Here is a 25310-nt window from a genome sequence, read left to right as displayed (position 1 = left end):
AGGCTTAGATACACTGTGTTTCTGGCTTATCTGTTAGCAGAGCGCTTTAAGAGCGTGCTTGTCTTATCTCTCTGTGAGCTCTCCAGATTTTGTGTTCTATCTGCTCAGCAGCTGGGGACACTCCACAGTGAGAAAAGGAACCAATGCTCTCTGTAACACATCCAGCATCCAGTTGACCCCTCAGCTACACACAGATGCATTTAATACCCACCTAAAGCCTTCACAACATACAAGTCCCAAACACTTTTTCTTATCACAGTCATGTATTCACAAGCAATCCAGTGCTATCACCTCCCATCTGCCTCCTCTTCCTCTCTCCCTCCCTCTCATACTCTCCCTCCCTCTCAGCTGTCTCACTCATTCTCTGAGCAGCACACAAAACTGGATAACGTCTCCTGCAGCCGGCAGCACAGACTCATTTCTCCACACACCAGCTCTGAGTGGATACTCAGCAGGGGTGTTTGAGATATTAGCGCGCTGTGGGGGAACGGCTCAGGGACCTCTTCCATCCACCTACAAAGGTAAGCGCCCTTTATTCCTGTTCGCTGTCAATTGCCAAAGTGAAAGTGGTTAAAGTTAGCCACAAGATATGGCTGCCTTTAGGTATCCCATATGTCAGAATCTCAGACGTCCCAACACGGAATAAAAAAACCTGCATGCGCTTTGATTTTCAGCTGCTCAAATGTCTTTACATGTGGAAAATATAGTAACTTTTCCATGTTGAGTGCTTCTGATCAGTGAATGAGACTGGGTAAGTGAAAGTGTGCAGATTACTGGCATGGCCAGACCTGTGAGTTAATCCTTGTTTTGTTTGTATGGAGAATAACAGTACCAGCCACTGAACACAGTGTAGTCGTAATTTGCTCAAAACAAGGAGCTTTTAAAACAGTGAGCACAGATTAGTTTCACTTTCAGGGAAATGATGCCATTTCTGACACCCTAACCCTCTGACCTTTTCGTAGACCTGCTGACGTTGTCACTGGTACATTAAATATTTGTTGTATGCATCGTATATTTTAGAAACTTACTGTCTTACTTGCCCCATCCATGTCAAAGGTGCGGGTGAAATTTTCAGAAAATTAGTTGAGATTACTTGAGAAGTTTTCAGCTTATGAATTAACTGAATTTGAACTCAGAATCTTGACGCTGAATTGATTCATCAGTCTGATGGTTTGGCACTGATGCTCCTGTCACTGCTGACTGGGAGGGCCCCATATGATAAATATATAAACCACAACCAGGGCTGCCTCCTCCTCAACTCTGTAAATACATACATATCACATTTTTTTTTAAAAGTGCAGAGTGAAACATTATAAATGTAAAGTTAATTACAGTAAGTTTTCCACTTACTGAATTCGTGTTTTTTTACTCACTGTATTTATTTTTTGTACAACATGTTCTCTTTCCTCACGTATTGCTGTCTACGTTCTATTGTTTTGTGCCATTCTCTGGGGCTACATATCTCCTGAACAGGATATTTTACACAAGTTTATCCAAGTCTTTTCTCTGCTCAGACAAAGATAGAAAAGGGACTGTTACAGACAGTATTACACCTCCCCTCTAAAAGCTTACGAACAGACAGAGAAAGACAGAGATTATTATGTGATAATTTTGCTGGAGTTAGGTTATTTCTGTTTTGTTTTGCTTTTTTTTTTAGCTCTGGGCTCTTTAACTGGTGTTTAAACAGGTTTAGTTTTCTACTAAACAAGCACTGTAATGTATTTTTGTTGCCAGTGATGATGTGATGGCTCTCTACATAGTCAGCGAATCTTTGTGCTGAACAAAACAACGTGAAAAATCAGTCTCTCTCATTCAGCTTAGCTCAAAGAGTTGTAGGGGAAACAGCTAAATACAATCGCATGTTAATACTGCTGAATTCGCATTAAAGCTGCTCTCATTCACTTATTAACTTCTGTTAGATGGCTAAACACAACAGAAATTGTGATTAGAAATCAGCCCATGAAGACTCTATGTTAACTGGTGGTCACTTTAAGCATTTTAATCACTCTGCTACAGTAAAATCCTGATTTTATAACTGCAGCATCATCTGACAAAATCCACTTTCAAGTAACTTAAAGACATTGTCCGTGCAGTGAATTCGACTATACTTAGCAGCAGAATGTCTTGAACATCTTCTCACACAGTCCACCGCATTGCTGTATTGGGCATACTTCAGTCTATAACTCAATTTCCTCCTGTGCATGTACACTTGGACAAGAATGGTGCTCTATTTAAATGGCCCAGTTGAACTCTAGCTGTATTATAACACTATTTTTCACCTTTTGGTGAAAGTAAAAAACTACTTCAGCTTAAATGTTAGGAATGCCATCTTTCATTTCATAAAGCTTTGTCAACAAAACTGTAAACTATGGATGCATGACGCTGGATACTGGAACTGAATTTGAATACCTTTACTGGCTGATATTGATGATGTGCCCATGCAACAGGTCGTCTGCTGTTTTGTCTTTACAAAGATTTTAGAATATTGCTGTGCTAGCATTGAACATGTGGACTGTTCTAAGAGCAGCTGCAGCAACACTACGCTTCCACCATAATCAACTGAAGTGGGTACAGCGGGTGTGAAAACAGTGCCCAAGTGGTGTATATGTGTCGCAAAAATCCACTTTGCAGACATAAGTGTGCTCAACCCCACAAAACTGGGATATGAAATTGCTTTGCCTGCACAAACTGCTGTTTGCTAGGTTATTTTTTTTACTGTGTACTGTAGTCTGCATGTGTTAACCTATCCATGTTATACACAGTTAGTAAAATCTCAACGTTTCACAGTTTTTCTCTGGCTCAAAGTTGAAGGCATACAATATTTCAACATAAACTCATCATTTAATTTTGTCTGGGACTCATAATATGTCATAGGTGCACTGCAGGTGTAGTGCCCATAATATAAAACCCACTTCTCATCAGGCGATGGTAACTTACTATGGTGAGTAGGTATAACCAGCTTTTATTGAGAACTGGAACAATTTGTACTGGGGCTCACTGCATTTGAACATTTTTCAAACCATGGCACATTCACTGAGGAGGCCACCTTGTGCTCTCGTGATTGAAATTAATCTAGAATTTGTTGTAGGGAAAAAAAAAGACCTGACCTGCAGATGACAACTTCTGAAACGGCTTCAGTGACATCAGTGGCATTGACACTTTTTATTTCTTTTTGTTTTAAATCTTACTGTTGTTTATGTTTATGAAAATACAGAAGTGTGGGTTTTTTTTCTTCAATCATCCAAAGAATCTCTTATCCACAAAGCCCAAGGCTGCTGAGTTGGCCTTACAGTTTGAGGATGTTTTTCCAGTGGACGTTTCAAAAAGAACTTTAAGGCTTAAGGGACTAAACATTTGTCTGTACATTAAACATTTCTGAGTGGTCGCTCTGTTTTCAAAGGGCAGCACGACCTTGTTGTACACAAGCTGGGGAAAGCCGCATTTAGCTGAAGTGGTATAAGGAACAAAACACCTCTCATCACGAAGCTTCTTTTGGCTAAAAATGCAGGCTAAATTGTTTGACTTCACTCACAGCAATAAAGGCTGTAAGTTTAACAAAATAGCAGTTTTACACATCTGGCTAGAGCTCATAAACGCCTGTATTCTGTTCATCCACAGAGCCTGTGGTGTCTTAAAGGATATATATCATAGATTAGCTGCAATAAACAAATAAAATCTCATCATGGCTAAATGATGCTTCAACAATAGAAAAATGTAAAAAATAAATGCAACATATAACTCTGTTCTTGGGCTTATTACACTTTCTACAAATTACAAATAAAACCCAGAAAGAAACTGATGTTCTTCGTTATGTGATTATTAAGAACTTGCTTGTTTGTGTTCAGTTTTAGATGCGACACATCACACAATTTTAGTGTTTCTGAAACATGCTGCTCTGTTGAAATAAAATCTAATAATCTCTATAAATGCTCTGAAATAAAAAAAAAAAACTCTTCCGAAGACATTTATTAAGGATTAAAATGCATTGAATAAGAAATAATACATGAACATAGAATAATGTTCTTTTTATAGACATATCTACATATATATGGTATTAAAAACTGCAGTCAGTGAGGTAATCTAAAAAACTCCTTCTGGTCGTGAGCAGATATTGTGTTGACTCACCAAACTGCACATCACTGCACAGTTTTCCATAAACTGAGGCCTGTGTGTTGTGCAGTACAGCAGGATTATGCCTCAGTTAATCTTCTTGTGCATTCTGATGCTGGTCTAGTCTGTGGATGGCAGTGGAACTCCAACAAGCTCCTGACTGCTGTTCATCACTTTAGCGGCAGACATGTGCCCATGAGTATTCATCAGAAAGGGCTAATGGGGCGAAGCAGTGTGAACCTCTGATTTACAGCCCGTCCCCCAGCAGACCTAATGATGGGGTGATGGGAATGGTTATGGAGGAAACAGGTGCTGCAGAGTGAATAGATACAAAGCAAAGCTGCTGAAAGCCACTGGTTGATTGCTGTTTTGTCCTCTGCACAAATGCTCATTTGCAACATTGTGTTCACACATACGCAATTATTTTGCATAGAAATTAGCTCTCTTCTAATAGGCTTATGGCTTGACGTGGGTGTACATGTGTATGAGGGGCAAGGTGGGGCCAAACATTTCAAACAATAATGGTCGGAGAAAGTAAGTTTAACGGTTCATTTACTGTTTACCAGATTGTTTAGAGAAAGAATGTCACATTCGATGCACAATAACTCGCTAGATAAACAACATATGGAGCTCAACAGTAAATCGAGAAGTACGTTTGTAAATGGACTGAGTAAAGTTTTTCAAACAGGTGGGCTGAGCCCTGTAAAGCGGTACTTATTACAGTAAAATAGTCTAATTAAGAACCAAGGCATCATTCAGTGTAGGCTACAAGCAGAAAGTCATAGAAAGGCAATAGATAGTAAATTATGTATTGTGATACAAGTCGGCCACAAATGCCCCTGTGGTGTATTTTAGTTTTCTGTTAAAAAAAAAAGTCCCAAAATCTTCATTTGCAGGTAAGAGTTTGTGACAGTGGCATATCAGCAATGTCATCCATATTTTCATTTTCAAGCACTGTTTTACTTTGTTTTCAGTCACTGTTTGTTTAAGCACCAAAGCTTCTTCGTTATGTTCAGGGACAGATCATAGACTGAGTTCAAAGGGACTCTTTCTCGGCTTTAAGCACGACTTCATGCAGCTCAGAATTGTGCATGTTTTACACTGTGAACCAATGTTGCTATTTCCCAATCTTGTCTGAAACTCGGCTGCTTGACTTATAATGTCTAAGGTAATCTGTGCTGTTCATTTATTAGATATATCATCTATAAAACATGTCTGCTATAGATGTTCCCCACCTTTTAATCTTGTGAAAGTGAGACAATACAGTATCTATGAGTAACCTCTTATCACACACTTTGGTTTGAAATAGAAAACCAGCATTTTTATATTTTCAGTACTAAATGTCTTCTTATCATTTAAACGAACGCATTAGAAATGATGTGAGTTTTTTTTTTTTGTACATATTTAGGCTTTATTGAGGAAACCAAGAAAAAATAACAATAACATCAGCTGAAATGTTCCAGATCGCTTTAGATGAGAGTAGCAAACTGTGTTTGAGCAACAAGACCAACAGTTTCACAACTCCCGTCTGTGAAGTTGTTGTAGGTGTTCAGCAGTTGAAGTTCACTCACTGCAGGTCAGCTGGCACAGTTTACCGATGGATCACTGCACAGCCCACACACACGTGCATACACACAAAAACGCACACACATAGTGGTAGCTCTGCGCCTGGACCATCCCACACTTTTAACGGTGTCTTTCCTGCAGAGCCGGCAGTTAGGAGGAATATGGGCAAATCCGAAAGCCAAATGGATATCATGGAGAAATCAAGCAAACCTGGAAAGCGTCGTTGGACTGTTGCAGAAATCGGCCTCTCTGTGCTGCTGCTGTTGGTCAGCTGTGCTTTGGCCGGGCTGGTCGTCCTCTACACATCGGTACTGAAAGGTAATACCTCCATCATATCCACTGTGGAAAGATCCAGATAGCATAGACGATGGCAGTAATGACAAGTGTCTCCCTGGTCTGTTTGTTTACGACTGCATTGGTACATGAGAAGAGCTTGACCTTTCATTCAATATTAATCATTCCATCAGACAAGGGTGAACGCCGCTCATCAAAATGAGCAAAATAAAGACTAAACCTGATGATACTGAATGTTCATTACACAACCCGGTCTAACTTTAAGTAGGAAAAGTATATCAGCTTCTCTGGGGAGTTTATTTCAGTGGAAACATTATTTTTGTGGGCTTAGAAAAGTCAGCAGACTTGTTTAATTTACAGTTAAATGTCAGAATAACATTTTTTAACGGTGTTTTTTCCATTCAACTCAGAACAATCGAGCAGGCGGAGTGTCTCCTTGAGCTCAGCAGGTGAAGGTAAGTCGAAATTTGTAAAGTGAACACAAAATACAAGGCGGCTTCAGCAGGCTGGCATGTGCCATATTGAAGCCTCCAACTCTGATGGACACAGTAATGCTGTAATTCCCTTTTCTGCCCGTTCAGCAGTGCCACACAAAAGTGAAAGGCCACAGTCACTGCTGACATAGACATTACTTCTCTTGCACATAGACTGCTGATTTCGGCTACTTAGAATTAGCTGTGTTACACAAGAGCATCTTCTCTGTCTCAGCTGGGATGTAATTTATCTAAGAGTCCTTGTGGTCTTTCATAACTGTTGACACTGATTTTTCCAGTCCAGCTGTTTCGCTCCAGCCTCAACGATGTGTGCACAACTGCGGACTGTGTTACTGCAGGTGAGAGGAACTGTTTTTTTTTTCTCTGCACTCCCTGCTATTTTATTTTGCAAACAAAATCACCCCCATCCTTCGCAAAAGCCACATGTCAAGCCACATGTGAGTCTTTACAATGCCCTCCCTCTGTCTCTCTTCCCCTCAATTTTCTCTGTGATGCCTTACAGCTGCTCGGCTCTTGCAGAACATGGATAAGTCTGTGAAGCCTTGTGATAATTTCTACCAGTATGCCTGCGGGGGTTGGCTGGAGCGACATGTCATCCCTGAGACAAGCTCCCGACACAGCGTTTTTGACATTCTGAGAGACAAGCTTGAGATTGTCCTCAAAGGTCAGCTGGGCTTTACCTTTAACCTTTACTGCTCAGTGGGCTGCAGTATTCGAAGCAGTACGTGGGCTTCATTCACACAGGAAATGTTTGCACATGGCTTGTTGTTGCAGGTGTTCTTGAGACAGTGAATGAAGACGACAGAGATGCCATCAAGAAAGCCAAAGTCCTTTACACATCCTGTATGAATGAAAGTAAGACTCTTTAAGAAATGTCTAAACGCTGGTGTTTTTCCTCTTAAAAACAGGAAACAGCTTACCATGTCACTCAGTCTTTGTTTGCCAGGATCTAGGCAGGGTGCGCCAATTTAAATTTAAGATATTTAAGGGTCTTTAAGTATAATTAAGTAAACCCTGTTAAGACTCGGGTACCCAGTTTTAATATCAAAGGTGAAAAAACATTGATCCCAGACTGCTGGATTGCTTAGACAATTCTCAATTCTTCAGTTGGAAGTTGGTTGTATCATATCTCACATAGTAAAAACATAAACAACATGATGAGCTTGCCATTTGTAAGGCCTGACGACTCAACTGTTGAGGTGTCAGAATGCTAACAGCTAGCACAAGCAAGATAAATGCACAGATGTATTGAATAAAACCTTTTTTTACCAAAAAATGAATCACAACTTGGGGAGATCAAAGTTAATTACAGCCTTTGTTGCCTAATCTATTGGTAATAACTTATGATCTCACAGTGTGGATGAGATTGACAGCTTTGGTGACATGATGCATATTGCTGTGGTGAAATACATCAACAAAACAGTGTTTCACTGAAAAAGACAATGAAATTTAGTTGTTTTTATTCTTCTGTGCTATGAGGTATTAAGAATATTTTTTTTAGATAAGTCTGTTTGGTTCTTAAAATTGAAAACTCATCTGTTGACTTTTTATGCTCTGTACCCATTGTGGCTCATATTAGTGATGGTGACGCTCCAAAAAAAATCAAACAGGCTCCTTTTGCACAGCTCCAATGACACTTAGTTTAGGATAATAATTTCTCTCTTGTGGATTTTTCTGTAGTTTCAGAGGTCATGAATGTTATTTCCCTGCATTTATACTAAGACTGTGGAAATCTATTTTATAACTTGGTTGTGTTGTGTCTGCAGGTCTCATCGAACAGCGCGACTCGCAGCCCCTCCTGAAGCTCATTGACAGTATTGGGGACTGGCCTGTGGCGTCAGAGGACTGGAACAACACAACAGGTAGAAATACTTCTTTGAAACACACAATGCCACCGATACAAACCGGAACGCGTACACATACGATAAAACCTAACTTCTCAAATACATGTGTTCACACAGAGCCTGTGTAGCTATATTTGCACTCATTGAACTGCTGAGTAAATGCTTTGTTGGTGGGATCAAGAGGCCTGTCGAGCCTTTTCAGCTGAACAGTCAGGTGGGGAGTTTGGGAGGGTGATGCGTGGGGAGAGGAGCAAGACCTCAATCAGGGCTGAAGGATGCTTTAAATAGTCTATGCCACTCTTTCTCATGGCCCTGGCTCTTGCCACTTTAATTAAGTGTAATCATGGACAGTGACTCAAACAGAATTAGCCACACATATCTGCGCACATGGATTTATACAACAAGCCTAGTGAATGTGCAGCGGTGCCAGAGAGGCACCCAGATTTTTGCAACCCAACCTGACCAGTTCTTCACAGCTGCACACAAACTTTCAGATTGAATGCTTATTTCTCCCTCTGTTTCAGAGGGAGCATGGAGCCTTGAGGACACACTGGCTATACTTACTGCTCGTTTCCACAAGAACGTTATATTGGAAATGTATGTGTGGACAGATGACCGGGACTCTCAGCGCCACATCATTTATGTGAGATAACTGCTTGTCCTTTCACAAATAATATATACTTATGCATTTGGTACTGATAAGGTTGGCATTATCGTGTATTTTTCGATATTGTGGACAAATCCGATTGAAAGATTCAATTCAGCAAGTTGCAGAATTGTCTGTCGGGAGTTTCTGACTTCTCTAACGAGTTGACTTTTTTTGCTGTTTTTGTTTTTTTTTCTGAAACAGAAATCTTTCAAAACACGTCACAAATACGATGGAATTCCTGGGACTTTTCAGGCAATTCCTCATACTGTGTTATTGAAAAAAATCTGTATGAATTTCACAAACAGCAATGGGAGATTTGGAAAATAGGAGAAATAACCGAGTCATGTTCAAAAACATATTACTCTGTATTATTTCACAATGAAATCATCATTCAAACTGTAGACAGGTCACCTGCAGCCACCCAATAATAGTCTCATTAAACATGTCACTTCACAAAATTCCAGAAAAATAATCCAATGGCATGAAGGACCCAGCAAGTTGAAACTGACTGGTTGACATACATTTAATGTTAAATAAAGAAAAACAAGGCAAAATATAAGCTTTTAAATAATCTTTGATGAACATTAAAAAATAAACAGCCAACTGCCATATCACAAAGTCTACTAGCAAACTTCATGATGTCAAAAAGTAGAGTACACGCCTCAGACTGTACACCCAATGTTTTCTGAGTGTAGCCACCATGTCTGCAGCAGGGTGCTGTTTGAACAACCTACACACTGACTTGACTGAATGCATTTATTTTTTGGAGGAAACCTGTGAGCTTTTCCATAAGCCTTTGACGTAAAAGTGCTTATTTAAAGGATTACGGGTCAAAGACATTATTGTTGGTAAAACTGTTAAATCTCCCAAGTTTAATAGATTTTTAGTTGAATTCTTTCTGGATTCATTTATTGGTCTATGATGGGTGTGTTAGTGTTAAGAGTAATGAGATGATGCACACTCAAACTTTTGATCTCTAAAATATTACCAAAAATCTTGTTTCATGCATACAATTCCTCTTTATTTCAAAATGTAGACAGCTTTGTCCGCTTTTCATTGCCGTGGGACTCAGTATTTTTGAGAAAATCCACTCATTCAATTAAAGCTTCTCTTATCCTAACATATTAGCTCTTAAGTTTCTGGACAGAACGAGACAAGGGGATCAATTCAACCTGTGATCACTCCTGTACAATACATACATAACAAAAAAAGTCTGTGTTTACAGCACAAGATTGTACCACTCAGGGTGAAACACTAGCCTTTTCAGAAAACTTGTACTTTTTAAGCTCTAACAGTGTTTTTGAGGCTCTTTTCTGTGTTCAGTTCACTCAAACGATAGACGTTTGCTCCGCCTTCTCTGCTGGAGAGGTGGGAATCACTATAGCAACCTGCAAATCAGCAGGTGATTGGCTCATTTCAGCCCTTCGTTCTTGCTCCATTATCCATCATGGCAGCCTACATGGGGCCATTTATAATGCAGGACTTATCAAACAGCCATAGAAGTGTATATTTACTGCTCCACACAGTATTTATAGCAGAGTGCATGTAAGCTTTGATGCTCATGCTTTTGGTAACAGTACATCTATACAGTTCTCTGTGATATCATGGCACAGCACATAAAAGAGCGCTCAACTGCAGATACATTTGCCTTGTCTTTTCTACATGGTTTTTGCTTTTCATGTGTCATTGTAATGTATTAAAGTGCAAATAAAATATATATTCATATGATATTTCATTAGACCAGTCAGTGTGTCTGTGATTGCAGGCACACTGCTGCCAAGACAGTGCGTGTCCACCAGTCCCTTCATTTCAGGTCCATTTTAGTCATATTTAAACAATTCAACAGCTGTCTGATGAACTGCTTTGAACTCTTTGTCCTCCACTGAATCTGTTGACTATGAGTGTTAATGTGGCTGTTGGCCCTTCCTCTGAGGCTCTATCAGACGTTTACTAACGACAATAATCATTATTCCAGTTCAGTTCTTTGACTTTTGACCGTTAAGCTGTTAAAAATATTACATGCAGATTACTAGCATGAAAACATTCTTAATTTCTGTTGTTATTCTCATATTTTGGATAGATCGATCAGCCAGGACTTGGAATGCCATCCAGAGACTACTATTTCAACGATGGAAACTACAAAAAGGTGATATTCTCAAATAACATTTCACCCAAAACAGCATTTTCACATTTTTCTTCGGGGGTATCAAATCATGTAGATAGTATTTTTTTATTTTGTTTTAAATTAGCAGCCTACCACAGTACAATAGGAGTGGAAGGGATTTTGCTTGTGGTGTTCAGACCATCAAAACAATACAGTAACATCAGAAAAATAAGAGGATGGTCACATTCAAAATGTCCACAGTTTTTTCATTGCATAAAGGTGTTTTTGGAACTTTGATTGTCTTGTGAAAACAAAATTTATATCTCATGTAACTGTACTATAGGTTCGAGAGGCCTACCTACATTTCATGGTTTCTATTGCCAAAATTACCAGAGAGGACAGGAATTTGACTCAGGATGACGACCGAGTGTGGGAGGAAATGTTGGAAGTGCTGAAGCTGGAGACAAGCATTGCTGATGTGAGTGCCAGCCACAACAGGAAATTAAATGACTGGACGGGGACTTAAGAACGATAAAGACAAGATGAAAAATGAGCACCTTCCCTGACTCCAGTAAATCACAGAACCGGACTCCATTTAGTGTGAACTGGGGGAAATTAGCAAAGCCTTCAGCCATCTTTTTTGTCTTCATGCCTGTCAAGAACATGACAAATGAGATCTCGCTAATAAAAAGTGAGCAAAAAATTTGAACATACAGAACCAAGAAACGTTTTACGGAAAGCTTTTTTTTGTCTTCCTGTTGCTGATCAGGCGACATCACCAGCAGAGGAGCGCCAAGATGTCACCATTCTTTACAACAAGATAACTCTTGGTGAACTGCAGAGTACATACAGCATGAATGTAAGTGTCATATCACTTCAGTCTTGGGTATTAATTGATCTAAGTCAATCAGCCTGGAAGGAAGAGAGAATGAGGATGTTTCTATAAAACAAACTTACTGTTGAGATGCCCGTTAGCAGGGCAGTTGGCTGAATGTTGAACATTCCTCTGAAACTTGGCAATGTGAAGCCCACACAGCAGTTTATTAGACTGGTGGTAAAAAGCTCTGTGCTATATTCTTGTTAAGAAATGAAACACAGCAGATGAAGAATGTGAACACATCTCAGGGGGCCTGTGAACAGTAAGGGACCTCAGTATATTGATGTAGAAAGTTATGGACTACAGAGGAAAGGCCACACTGTGAAGTACATGTTGAGTGCTCTTTGGAAAAACAATTCAGAAAGAAGAAGGAGATGAATAAGAAAATGAAAACCAAGGGTCTCCATATGCTTAAATGTTATTTAAGCCATCATGACCAACAGGGATTGTTAGAGAAGTCCACATCTTGTGGCAATTGCTTTTTTCAGGATGATACAAAGAGGAAGGTGAATACACACATTTGCATATGATTAAGCAGCCACACCAATATTGACAATCAGTTATGTGGGTTAAATCACATCAGTGAAGACAGTTCAAATCAACAGACTGATAATGCACAACTCCCACAACAAACAAATAAATAAATCCATAAGAATGTTCTACAATATATATATTCTATATGATTAATTAAAGATTATTCCTTAGCTTTCAGTTTCCAGTTCCAAAATGTCTCAACCTATAGTAACATCTTCAAACTCTCATGTCCACGAATGGTTGAAGATGAAAGATTTCTATGATACATTCCCTTGTGGTGCTTAGTCATAGGGCAGTCTTCACTGATTGTCCAGGTAGCATAATACATTTCCTTGCTGTCCTACCCCCACAGGGACATGACAGACGGTACACAAAAACATCAAAAGTTCCAATTGATGATTATGTATTCTCTCCGTGTTTTTAAATCACAAAATGTCTCGCTCTGAATGATGTTCTCGCAGTGGTTTCCTACTGTATACCTGTCTTGGCGATCCCTGAAAGGTCTGCATTTAGGAACACTGTTCATTGTTTGAATATAAAAATGAAAACACCATTTGGGCACTTTAACTGTTTAAGACACAGTTGTGATGAGGAGACAGATCATGAAATGATTAATGTGCACCTACAATTGAACAAATAATACAAATCCAGTTGGAATATAACTCATTCTCATCAACAATAAAACAAAATTTCCACAATTTAACTATAATTGCTTTCAGGTCACCATCCATAAAAGATACATTAGACTTCTAAGAGGATTTAAAACGGGCCCCAGACGAACATTGTGGATAAACAAAGAACTGTCAGGACTTTCCAGTGTGGGACATGCAAGCATCTCTTTGGCTTCTGGTCTCCTACAATAAGCAGTCTGTTGATGTGATCACATTTTAGATGCTTGTGATTTGTGAACAGCTCCCATAAAAAAGTCATTTTCTCCCCTTGAAATTTCCCATGTTTTAATTTCACTGATTGTCATTATTCTCCATAAAAGACATATCTTCATATAGACATAAGGCAAAAGACAAGATTTCGTAATGGAAGCTTGCAGGGTTTTTTTCCGTAGGTAGTTATGTAGTCTGGGTGGTTTGTTACATGCTTGTAAACAGTTATGTCAAAAACATGAGCTAACAATTTAGCTTTCTATTGACTTATTACAGTGTATTTGCACCAGTGCATGAAACAGGAAGTCTTGACCTAGATGTATGTTGTTAGATATCTGATGTCTACATCATAAGCTCCAATACACTAGACAACAATAGCGGATGATTTCAGGATGGAGCTTAATGAGCTGAAATCATTTTTAACTGGGAATATGTTCTTGAATGGTCCTGTAAATCATGTAAGAATATAGTGTTTGAACTACTGAGTAGAAGTGAATACCTTAAAAATATAATGTCTTGCCTTTTTGTTTGCTAGGGTTTCAATTGGACTCGATTTATTCAAGGTGTCCTGTCAAGTGTGTCTATTGATGTCCAGCTGGAGGAGGAGGTGGTGGTGTACAGCTCTCCATACCTCGAGAAGATGAATGAAGTTCTCTCCAGGCACAGTGTCCGGTGAGTCCAAGGAGAGGCCATGGAGACGGAATCATCACATAAAAGATAAAGTGCGGCATGACAATTTAGCAAAATCTTTTTATGTTTGCAGAACTGTGCAGAACTATCTCACCTGGCAGCTCATTATGGACAGAGTTAATAGCTTGAGCCGACGCTTTAAAGATGCCAGAGCCCGTTACAGAAAGGTGCGAAGGGCAGGACATACACAGTTAAAAACATGTTAACATGAGCATGTCCTAACGCATAATAAGTGTGCGTGTGTGTGTCTGGTCAGACGCTCTACGGGACCACCGTGGAGGATGCTTGGTGGCGAGAATGTGTCCGTTATGTCCAGAGCAGCATGGAGAACGCAGTCGGAGCTCTTTACGTGCGTGAGACATTTGCAGGGGAGAGTAAACAGATGGTGAGTTTTTGTCCTGTGAGCATGTCGGTCAGTGTCTGCCACCACAAAAACCACAGCAGAGATATCGTTAAGCAACTGACGATAATCATGAAATTAAAAGATTGAAATATCAATGTTGTGTTGATGGTACACATATGATGATAACGTTGTGATAAAATTTCAGCTGATAAAATCAAAATGTTGTTCATTGCTGATTGTTCTTTTCATTTTAAGACACAAGAAACGTATGAATAGATTTAATGAAAAAAGCCAGCTAAACCTCAGCCGGAGCAACAACTTACTGTGGGTCAGTTGTATAATTGTTCATCAGTCAATTTCTGAAAATTCAAAATTCCTTCGGCTAAAAGGTGTTCAGGTCTACAAGCTGCTTCGGCTACTTGTGAACATCAGCTATTATGTAATTAGTTTTGTCCACAAAAAACAATACATTTGTGCTGTTTTCTAAATCTTGCAAGAAAAAAAAATTCTTGTGCAAATTTCCAACTTTGCATCTACGGGCTGTTGTAGTCATGAATTTGTGCTCAGTTTTAGTCATCTAGCCTTAGGCTATATGTGTCAGATCTTTCATTTGATCTTTTTGTTCTTTATTTCAGTTATACAAATGATTTATTTGTGTATTTTGTCAGTATACACCACACTGTTCTGCATACAACACAGGACATTTGTTTCCTGTGTTCTCCAGTTGTGCAATACAGTGTCTATCTATAGCTATGAGACAGCGATGACACTCAGTGATAGAAACCATTGCATTTGTGTTGTGTTCACAGGTTAGTGACCTCATCAGTAAGATCCAGAAAGCTTATGTGGAAACGCTGGAAGAGTTAAACTGGATGGATGTTCCCTCGAAGGAGAAGGCAAAAGAAAAGGTTATTCAAGCAAGAGAAAATCAGAGCAGGTCTCCAGAAATTGTTAGGAATTCTCACACTGACAGCACTGCATCTCTTTAGGCAATGGCAATCAAGAAACATATTGGTTATCCAGATCATATTCTCCAGGGAAGCAATCAGAAGCTGGATCAGGAGTATGCTCATGTAAGTAAAAACTGAGTCTTGTTTCTGCCACTTTGTAAATGTCTGAAGTATGTATTTATCACAGATTTCTCTTCATAGCTTAATTTCAGTGAGGAACTCTACTTTGAGAACATCCTTGAGAACCTAAAGTCTGAAGCACACAAGGGCCTGAAGAAGCTCAGAGAGCCTGTCGATCCTGATTTGTAAGTGGAAAATATATGGAAAATGACTAGTTTTCCTTGTTAGTGAAAGTCAAGCTGGCTGTCTTTGTATCCGATTTTGGTGCTCTTGACCAAAGTGCATTATGCATGAAGCCATGCATGGTGACCACACAAATTTCTCTTTTAAATGATAACGTTTTTGTCCCTTTTTCTGTCATAAGAAAATGAAAAGGAATGCACTTAGGAAAAAAAAGGGAATTTAATGCCTTACTGTTTTTATTGTCTCAAGTTCAGTGTTTTTGAATTGAGCGTTGAAGGGGAATGTTTCATGAACAGTTTTTCACTGTTTTTCACTGTTGAAAACGCTCCTCAGGTGGATCATCGGTGCTGCTGTTGTGAATGCTTTCTACTCACCAAACAGAAACCAGATAGGTAAGAGCTGCAGAAGAATCAGCAGGGCTACAGGTAGCCTCTGTGATCATTGATGTTTGGGACTGACATTCACTCATCATTTAACTTCTGCCGAACGCTGTCAGTTGCCACTTGTTTCTCTCTGTCCAGTATTTCCTGCAGGAATTCTGCAGCCACCTTTCTTCAGTAAACACCAGCATCAGGCCCTTAACTTTGGAGGAATAGGAATGGTCATCGGACATGAGATTGCACATGGATTTGATGACAATGGTGAGACGGTGGTGAACTTATATAGTTCATAATATGTTGTATGCTGTAATATGCTGTAATTTTATAGTAGCAAATCTCTTAAATCTGTTATTGACAATTTTCAGATGCATCGTGTTTGGAAAGCAGTATTTTACTAACTTGCTGATGTCCTTTTTTTTTGCAGGGCGCAACTTTGACAAGGATGGTAATATGCTAAACTGGTGGAGTAATTACTCTGCTGAGCACTTTAAAGATCAGTCACAGTGCATGGTGCAACAATACGGCAGCTTCAACTGGAAGCTCGCGGGTGGACAAAATGTAAGCACACACTGGTGTTTTGCTTTAGTTTTACCACATATTATGTGACCAGAATGAGTGTTTTCATGCTGCTATGTTTGTGTCTGTTTGTGTTCCTGACTGCAGGTCAGTGGAATCAGTACTTTAGGGGAGAATATTGCAGACAATGGAGGGGTTCGTCAAGCATATAAGGTAGGATGTCACCTGCTCAACTACCACATGTAACTATTTTGGCAACAATGAGTGACAACAAAAATGCTCATAATGTTAAAATGTAGTGTTTTTAAGTTAAGGTGTATGTTTACAGGCTTATCTAAAGTGGGTGGAAATGGAGGGTGAAGAATCTCGTCTACCTGGTCTAGACATGGATCACAAACAACTTTTCTTTCTTAACTTTGCCCAAGTAAGTGATGAGTGAACATGTTGTTTCTGAATGTAGCATGTCAGTAAACAGAGAGCAGGTAGTAATTTTACCAGAGCCAAAGCTCAGGACAAATTGATATGACAGGGTGACGGGAAGAGGAATGGTGCCAGAGAATTTACAGCAAAAGCAAAAAAACTGTTAGGAACTATCAAACAGGTCAAACATTTATACTAGTTAAGAGATTTACAAGCCTGTGTTGAGTAAAATAATTTGAACCAAACTGGTACATACACTATAAGACCTGAGAAATAATTTAACTTTTATCATCCCCGAAGGGAAATTAGGTGATGTCACCATATTGATGTCACAATATCTTGTGCATCAGGAGCTTTCATGCAATTTCAGCTGGTCGTACGCCCCAAGATTTTTATGGCCTGTCAAGTGCTTTTGTACGAGCCATTAAAAACCCACAAAAACATCAAAAAGTGCTTCCAACTGAAAACTGAGTAGTCATTGCGCATCCATATTGTACTTCCTGTACAACGTCTACTGGTGCTGTTCATGCGGTGTGGTGCTGCCATTTTTCTGAGTAACGACACCTTCTGTGTCGGATGAGCGCTGCAGCGAGTGCTTTGTGCCTAAAGCAGAAACATAAACGGTTATTGAGCTGGGATGATGTTGCATTTCAGTCTCGTAATTGAGTGCAATATTTTTAAATTGCAACGTTAACATTCTGCATGAACTCTTAATATATAATTATCTACCAATACTTTTTTTTTCTCCTAGGTGTGGTGTGGTGCTTATCGGCCTGAGTATGCCAGCCAGTCCATTAAAACAGACTCACACAGTCCTTTAGAATACAGGTAAGACACTTCAGTGAGCTCAGGTAGTAACATTAGAGCACTGGTAACACATTTCCATAGCCTCTGACAATCTCTCATTAAGTCTTCCTCCACCCAAACATATGTTCTCTGAGGTTATTTCACTACACAGGGAAATATGAAAGTCAATGAAGCCCCTTTAACACACACACAGCTTTTCATTAATCTGGTGGCAAATGAACGTGTCAATGCCTCTTCACACCTTTTCTGAACATTTTGATATGGAAATCTGACAAGGTCAGACTTAATAACATGTACTTATCACTTTCAGCATGGCAGAAGTGCAAGCTGCTGTAGTCACATTAACGACGAATTCACAGAGCTGCGATGGGTTGATTTGACAATTGATTAGCTGTTAGGAATCTGACAGGTTGCAACAGCCCTGTTCAATCTTTCATCTGCCCTCATTTTGTCTACAGTAATATAGCTGCAGCACAGATTTGTGTTTTAATCATCATCTGAGCAAATTAACAAAAGAAAATATTAGAATGCCTATGTGGTTTATTATGGAAACATGTCATGGCGTTGTTAAAAAACTGTTAGGGACTATTAAATCATAACGTTCTGCACTCTGCTAATGACAAATACCACGCAGTTCCCACTTTCACGGGCACATCTGAATGAAGGGGGAGGAACATCAACAGAAAGTGACCACTGTGTGAATGATTGAATGTCATCGCATTTACACAGAGATGTTCCGCATTGCACGTGTGAAAAGAACTTTATATGTTTATGTGTTTTCAGTCAAATTAAAAACCATTTTTTAATGAGAAAATTGCACATTAATAAGATGTATACCCATTATTAGTCAAGGCAGAATATTTGCTTTATGTATAAAATTATCTTTGGTGTTTTTTAAAGTACTTTGAAGTATTTTTCTTATTATTTATTGTATGATGTAATATTTTTTTCTTTTACAACAGATTCAAGTACATTTCTGTAACTGCAGGATTGTTATCTAGAGTGCCGTTAGTCTGACGTCAAACAATGACTGCGGTCTGTTGTTTTTTTTTATTTTAACATGCAGTGAAAACAGTTAATATGCAAAATACATCATAACATTTTCAAATGACTTATTTGGTTATTTATTTCATTTATCAATTTATTCATGTATTAATTTATCTTTAAGTTGTGGAAAGACTAGAATCCATTTTATTAAGTCAGATTTACTGTCGAATTTCCTCACTTTTGATTAGAAGTTAGCCGCTTGCCTAAACTCTGGGTTTCTCATGCAGGAGCGTTAATCATTGTTTCTCAAGTTGAAGTTAAGTCCTGACATTGATCAACGTGTTTCAGTTATTTAAAAGCCGACTAAATTTAAGTAAGACTCTATAAATGTTGTTAAATGGAGCACAAACTAATGGGCACAAACTATTTACCACCATTTGGCTTAACGCCGGCGTGATCAGATCACATGACGTCATTATTGGGCTCAGACACCAGAGGGTTAATGAAGGCACAGGTTATATTGTTATTCAAGTGGTCTGAACAAACTAGACATCCGCATGTCCTCCTCACTCTGGGTAAGCACAGGTTTTTTCAGAAAGAGAATGCTTATAGTGGCTATACCACACAAACAGATGACAAGCTGAAAAGCATCTCAAATAAAGAAACATATCAAAGACTCAAAGAGAGTCTGACAAAAAATACAGTGAAATGCGTGTCTGTATCAGCAAACTACACTCATAAAATTGGAGCCACATCCAGTCCATTGACACTCCTCTGTTGGACCAGCGGGCAACTAACTACGATTGTGTAGTAACATATTGAACATTGCAAATAGTTTACCTTTATGCTAACTGTAGCTCATGGCGCACAGCTGGAGCTATTGTGGATTAAGTTTCCTGTTTATGTCGCATGTGAAGTGAATAAGACCAGGTCTGTCTTACTCAGATTCAGAACACCAGGCGTTGTCTCTTGTTGATCTAAAACAATTTTGACAGCCATTACTGGACCAGAGCATGCTTCCCAGAAGTGAACAAACGCCAAAGCACAGTCAAATGTGCCAGTGCTGAAACCTCCATCGATCCAACTGAAGTGTCTGTTGGAAAAGAAACTTTAGATCAACAAAAATGCTCTGTGCATATGATGGATTTTAGCAATGAGCCTCGTGTTAGCCACACCACTTTAAAGGCTTTGACATGTCACAGCTTATTTATGCTTCTTCAACTTGCAAAAAATTGCTATTGCATCAGTAAATATTGTATTTTCCTAGAGGCAAAGTTTACACTTTAATTCAGTTGTACATGGTGCAGACTGAAAGTGTTATATTCTCACTTGTGCAAAAGTCCCAGCTTAGATTTCTGATCCAAAAGAGGACTCGGAGGATGGACTCATAACTAATCAATGCTTCTTTTGCATTCTTTAATAACTTACGCTTTTATCTATTGCTTTCATTTTTTTCTCCTTTGTCCTCAGGGTCCTTGGATCGCTCCAGAATTTTGAAGCCTTCTCAGAAGCCTTTCAGTGCAAAAAAGGCAGTCCAATGAACCCTGAGCTGAAGTGTCGTGTCTGGTAGAAGCAACACAAGCAACTCAAATCAAAAGAACAAGTTTTACTTTGTTAGTCCCACTGAGACATCGTGCTGACAAATTATTCCAATTTTATTTGGTGCAGAGTGAATAAATTTGCATATACACTACTGTAGATGTATGAAAATTGGATGATATCCTGGACGACACCCCACACGTTACACCCCAGTTTCAGACTTGCTACAGTATCCTCTCAAGTTTGAAACATTCTGTGTGGATGATGAAGTCACTTGTTCTTTTTTTTTCTGCATCCCAGAACAGATTAAGAATGGGTACAAGAATGAAAAGACCACATAGAATATATAAGACCTTGTAAGAAGGCTAACGCTGATACAGTTGGGTTTAAAGGCTTTCCCAGCCCTTGACAAAGTCATTATTTTCAAAAATTTCTTCTGTAGATGTTTCTGAATTAACCGATAACACATGGCACAGAGTTTCCCTGGTATCTTTGGTCTGATATATATTTTTTAAGCAAATAAAAAAAGTTAAAAGACAGAGCAAATAGAGAGTAAATCAAACTCTTATTGAAGAATATGAAATAAATTATTGGGGCTTTTGCTAAAGTAAGGCTACACTGAATTAGTCACACTCTGAGAGTTTGGTTACGGTTACGTGAAAAGAAATTACCTAAAGACTTTAAGACTGTTAAATCTTTGCAGCTTTAAGCTTAAATTAACATTCATGGTGAGCTGCAGCTGTTTTTACACTTACAGTGAGGTTAAATATTCAACATTTACAAAACTTTATAGTGCTTTTTGTGGATGTTTTTTTTTTCTGAGTTTCTTTACTATATTCTGCAAATGATTGTTACTCTATACTCACAGCAGAAATCTAAACGTCTGTCAGGACAATTTGCTGGAAGAAACCATACTCCAGGTTAAAATTATTGGTGGCCTCAAACTTTTTAGCTTGTGCAAAATTTCAGCAATGTTTATAGGCAGAGTGATGTGATATCAGTATTATCATGAAGGTTTCTACCAGTTCTGACTTTAGATTCATTTAGCATGTTTGAAGCCCTTTTTCTGCAGCTTCCACAATTTCAAGTTTTTGAGAGGTTCCCAAGTATTCGCACTGGCCTGATCTGGGAAAACATTTGACATGTTCAATTTGTCACATGAAGCAAAAAATTATATCTATTTGCATGATATCTATAAGTTAAATCTCCAAACAGTGTTTGGTCTGTATAACAACCTCTCTTTCCTTGTTGATATGATCTCCTGTGAGGGAACTCCAGCACACAGTAATTACAAGACTTTTAACCTCTGGGTACAGCCAATTACATGCAAGAGAACGGAAAAGAAAACCCTCTTTGATACACTCACATATGGAGAGGCAGTAGATGAAGTGCTTTGCTTTCTCATCTTGCATTGATTAATGTCCTGTAAGATGAAAGGATGGATGCAGCGTGCTGAAGTGCGGTGACCACTGTAGCTGATCCACAACCTGCAGGCAGACACACTGAAGAGTGTTGTCATTAACGAGATGGCTAGGGCCAGGACTGTTATTTTCTACCTTTATTAACAGGTAATGACAGGAGAATCAAGGCTGAGCAGACCTCATAAAGGAGGACACAGTCGCTGGCTAAGGAGAGCTTTTGAACACAGCAGAAAACCACAGCTGGTTTGAATCTCTGCTGTTGCATGTCACACTTAGGATGCCTTGGTAAACTGAACACGACTGTTAGGTCTCAACAGAGGCTGCTGAACTGAATGTGTAAACTGATGCTTTTTAGTCTGTCTCTCAATCTCAACCTTTTGGCAAATACTGTTGTGAATAGGACAGGCTGATAAGAGTCTGTTTACCTCATAATGTAAGAGCAGATAATGTGTTGCCATCTCGATGCAAACGTTTGACATTTTGGAAACTAGAAGTGAAAATCAGGCAACTTTCTAAAAACAGGTTTCGAATGAAGAAAAGTCAATATATTTATGACTCTGTGATAATATTTTGAGATTAGATGCAATTAACAGATATTTAAAGTCGGGAACTATTTGCCTGATTTTTCTCAAGAAGCAGATATAGCTGAATTTAAATGGTTAGTCCTTATTAGGAAAAAATGCTTCAATCTTTTCATAAAAGGCCCTAAATAAAGTTCTCATTGAAATATACACATTTTTTCTCCATCAAGCGATTGTAATACTTCAGTTGTGTATCCTCTGGTCAGTCAGTCATTTGACAGACAGTTGGTGCTATTGGATTCAAGCCAACAGGAAAAATGTGCTGTTCTTTTGAAGAGCTCTTAGAGAGAAGTGAAGCCCTAAAATCTTCCTCCCTTCAAGGAGCCAAATTTCCAATCACTGACTAACTTGCTCTCTGGCAGAGTTTGTTAATTGGTGTTATATAAAGTTGCAAAATTTAATTAAAAAAGGAAAAAAAGAGGAAAATATTTTTGTCTTGATGAGAGCCCAACTTGTGACAGATGAGTGACAAACAGGAAGCCAAAGAACTACTCAGAGATACTGACTAAGGAGCAGAAAAGAGAAGGTCGGCAGACCTTGTGAGGCAGCTGGATCACCAGAGAATCCATTTTCAACACAAACTGTATCTTGTACAGGCAGCTACTGATTTGTTTTAGGTGTTAGGAAGACCGACAGTGGCAGCTCCAGCTCTTTGCCTCTTTGAACTGATTTGTTGTTAGACAGTGAGTGACAAAGGTTTCTGTGAAGTTAGGTCCAGATGATTCAGACCGGTCAGTAAGAGACTGGCAGGCAGGCAGAAAAAAAAGTAAAAGGCAACATCTGGTAACTGCAGGGAAGTATTAACAAATTAAAACAAAAGTTAACGAGAGGTAATGTAGTAATGGGGAAACGAGAGTAATTCTGTGTAGGGCGAGAAATGATTGCAGGGCCGGTAGGAGTAGCGGGATCAGTTGGATCATTTCAGAGAAAAGAGATGGCTGAACAACATTACAAAAACTGTTTCACTTCTCACATTTTAGCGCACAGTGTGCCCCTTTATCGTAGCTTTTCAACATGCATGTGGGTCCATCATCTGAAATTGGTGACATGAAACCATAAACAAATGTTCTCTGTTATTAATTAGTTATTGTGGTACATGATGACACTGGTAACCATGAAAAAGTTTGTGTGCTTTCCCATATTTGATTAAGGTAATCTAAACATCTTCATATATGTCAACCCTGAACTCTTGATGTTTCTTTTCCAGCAAGATGGTAACGTAGATTGCTACCCTGTGTGTTGAAAAATTGCACTAAAGGAGCACCCCGTATAAAATGTGATGCAAAGGGCTCTTGACCACATGTCCAAACTAAAGGCACAAGCAGTGCTGTATATTTAATTTTCCAAATTCTGGCTGTCACAAACTCTTTAGTGGAAAGTAGCTTGGATAATACATGAAGCTCACCAGATTGGAGAAACACTTGAAGTGTAACCATGTGATGGCAACAGACAGGTGGTTGGTCTGTGAAGAGTTGAACCGTTACTCGATTACTTTCCTGAAAACGCAGTGTGGGTGAAGAATCTTCTTCATTTTCTCTGGGGGGTCTTTGGTTTTCAGAGCCAGAGTGATGGCTGAGGGTGATGTTGAACCCAAGAAGAAGGCCCATCTGACCTGGTGGGAGTTCAGATGTTTGGTGAAACAAAATGTACTCCAGGTTCTCATGGTTTGACTAAATCCCAAAAGGCTGCTTTGCTGCCTACAATCGATGTCTCTACTCCTTTAGAGACAAAGGTTAAACAGTAGTTAACCCCCTGAGAAAAGGTGGGTCTGGCAATGGTGCAGCTGTTGTTTGGAGGCTGGGGTCAGCAAATGAATGTGTTGACGAAGTTCAGGGACTCATCTTGAACCTTTCAGTGAACTATATCGATGGCAAATGTTTTGAGAGGGCACGGCCCAAATTCTAAGTCAACGCTGACGAGTGTTGGATGATAAATTTGTGGTTGTTACAGATGATTTGAGCATCAAGAAAGGTTGTGTAACAACATTTGAGCAAGCAGCGAAGATTCATATCCTTGTACTGATCAAAGCTGGTTGCAATTATTTACAAAAACTGAGAGCACAGCGTCGTCTGATCTGTTTGACCGAGAACTGAAGGGCCCCCTTGTTAGAGCCTTCCCTTTACTTTGAAAATAAAAGCTGAGCTTTTAAGCCCCCTGAGAGAACTAAGAAACGTACTTTGTGACTGTGTGCAATGTTAATTGTTCCATCTTTGCACACGCTAACAAACTATCGGCAGTAACTTTATATTTAATGAACAGCTGCGTGGAGGAAATTATCTTTCCGTTAACTCTTCCCCTGAAAGCACAGAGGACCATTTCACAAAATGTCAAACTGTTTCTCAAAGAGAAAAGGCACGCTTATCACGACTGGAGAAAAGCGAAGCTGGAGGATGAGTCTGAGGTTGTGTTGCAACATTGAGCTGTTTTTAAAAGAGCAACATGTTGGAACTCTTGTATATTTTGTCTTGTTTTCCTGAACAAAAGAGTGCAACATTTGTTAAATGGAGACCAAGGGTATATAAAATAAACTGTGTCATTGTACATTGAGCAGAAAATCTTAGCTTCACATTCACTTAAATGGTCAAACTGTGTTGTTTTGAAGTTACGCGCCAAGAACAAATGCATTTTTTTTGCTATATATATATATATATATACATATATATATATATATATACACATGTGAACAAGTTTCATCTGCATACCCATAAAAGAAGTTTATTTATCTAAAGGACTATTTATGAAGTAAAATTGTTGCTTTGCAAGATTTCAGATGTTAAATATGTTTCTATGAATGTTCCTGCTGCTATGTAATTATCTAGACTGCTATTTTTGTGACTCAGATCTGTAATTATTGCCATTAAAGTGACTGTCTCAACCAGTGCGATCTCACGACTCTTCTTTAAATGTGTAATCTTTATTTTACACAGAACCAACATAGACTACAGGACTTCTAGAATAACGCAAAAAGACTTGTTTAGAGCATCTCTTTGACTTTTATGTGTGATAGTTTGATTCAACAG

At 39.0% G+C, this 25310-nt stretch overlaps 1 protein-coding gene across 1 annotated transcript; it reads left to right on the top strand.

Moving 5' to 3' along the window:
- The first annotated feature begins 381 nt into the window (after nucleotides 1–381).
- mmel1 (membrane metallo-endopeptidase-like 1) lies at nucleotides 382–25174 on the top strand. Its single transcript, XM_072381931.1, has 24 exons — nucleotides 382–521; nucleotides 5818–5994; nucleotides 6381–6425; nucleotides 6743–6802; nucleotides 6967–7128; nucleotides 7239–7319; nucleotides 8231–8326; nucleotides 8833–8951; nucleotides 11038–11103; nucleotides 11405–11539; nucleotides 11831–11920; nucleotides 13889–14025; nucleotides 14117–14210; nucleotides 14300–14428; nucleotides 15196–15294; nucleotides 15376–15459; nucleotides 15538–15641; nucleotides 15973–16031; nucleotides 16161–16280; nucleotides 16444–16577; nucleotides 16683–16748; nucleotides 16864–16959; nucleotides 17707–17783; nucleotides 20220–25174. Exons 2-24 carry the CDS (start codon nucleotides 5838–5840, stop codon nucleotides 20317–20319), a joined length of 2310 nt encoding a protein of 769 aa, XP_072238032.1. The 5' UTR covers nucleotides 382–521; nucleotides 5818–5837; the 3' UTR covers nucleotides 20320–25174.
- Nucleotides 25175–25310: the final 136 nt, after the last annotated feature.

The sequence above is a fragment of the Leuresthes tenuis genome, unplaced genomic scaffold (assembly GCF_036924035.1).
Source record: "Leuresthes tenuis unplaced genomic scaffold, fLeuTen1.0.hap1 SCAF_3, whole genome shotgun sequence".
NCBI lineage: Eukaryota > Metazoa > Chordata > Actinopteri > Atheriniformes > Atherinopsidae > Leuresthes > Leuresthes tenuis.
Note: the sequence above shows the minus strand (reverse complement) of the source record. Positions and strands in the feature narration are given on the sequence as shown.

Coding starts and splice junctions, on each gene's coding strand:
- mmel1 (XM_072381931.1), top strand. CDS start 5,838: ATGGGCAAATCCGAAAGCCAAATGGATATCATGGAGAAATCAAGCAAA. Junction 11,104..11,404: donor ACGATGGAAACTACAAAAAG/GTGATATTCTCA, acceptor ACTGTACTATAG/GTTCGAGAGGCCTACCTACA. Junction 16,281..16,443: donor ACATGGATTTGATGACAATG/GTGAGACGGTGG, acceptor TTTTTTTTGCAG/GGCGCAACTTTGACAAGGAT.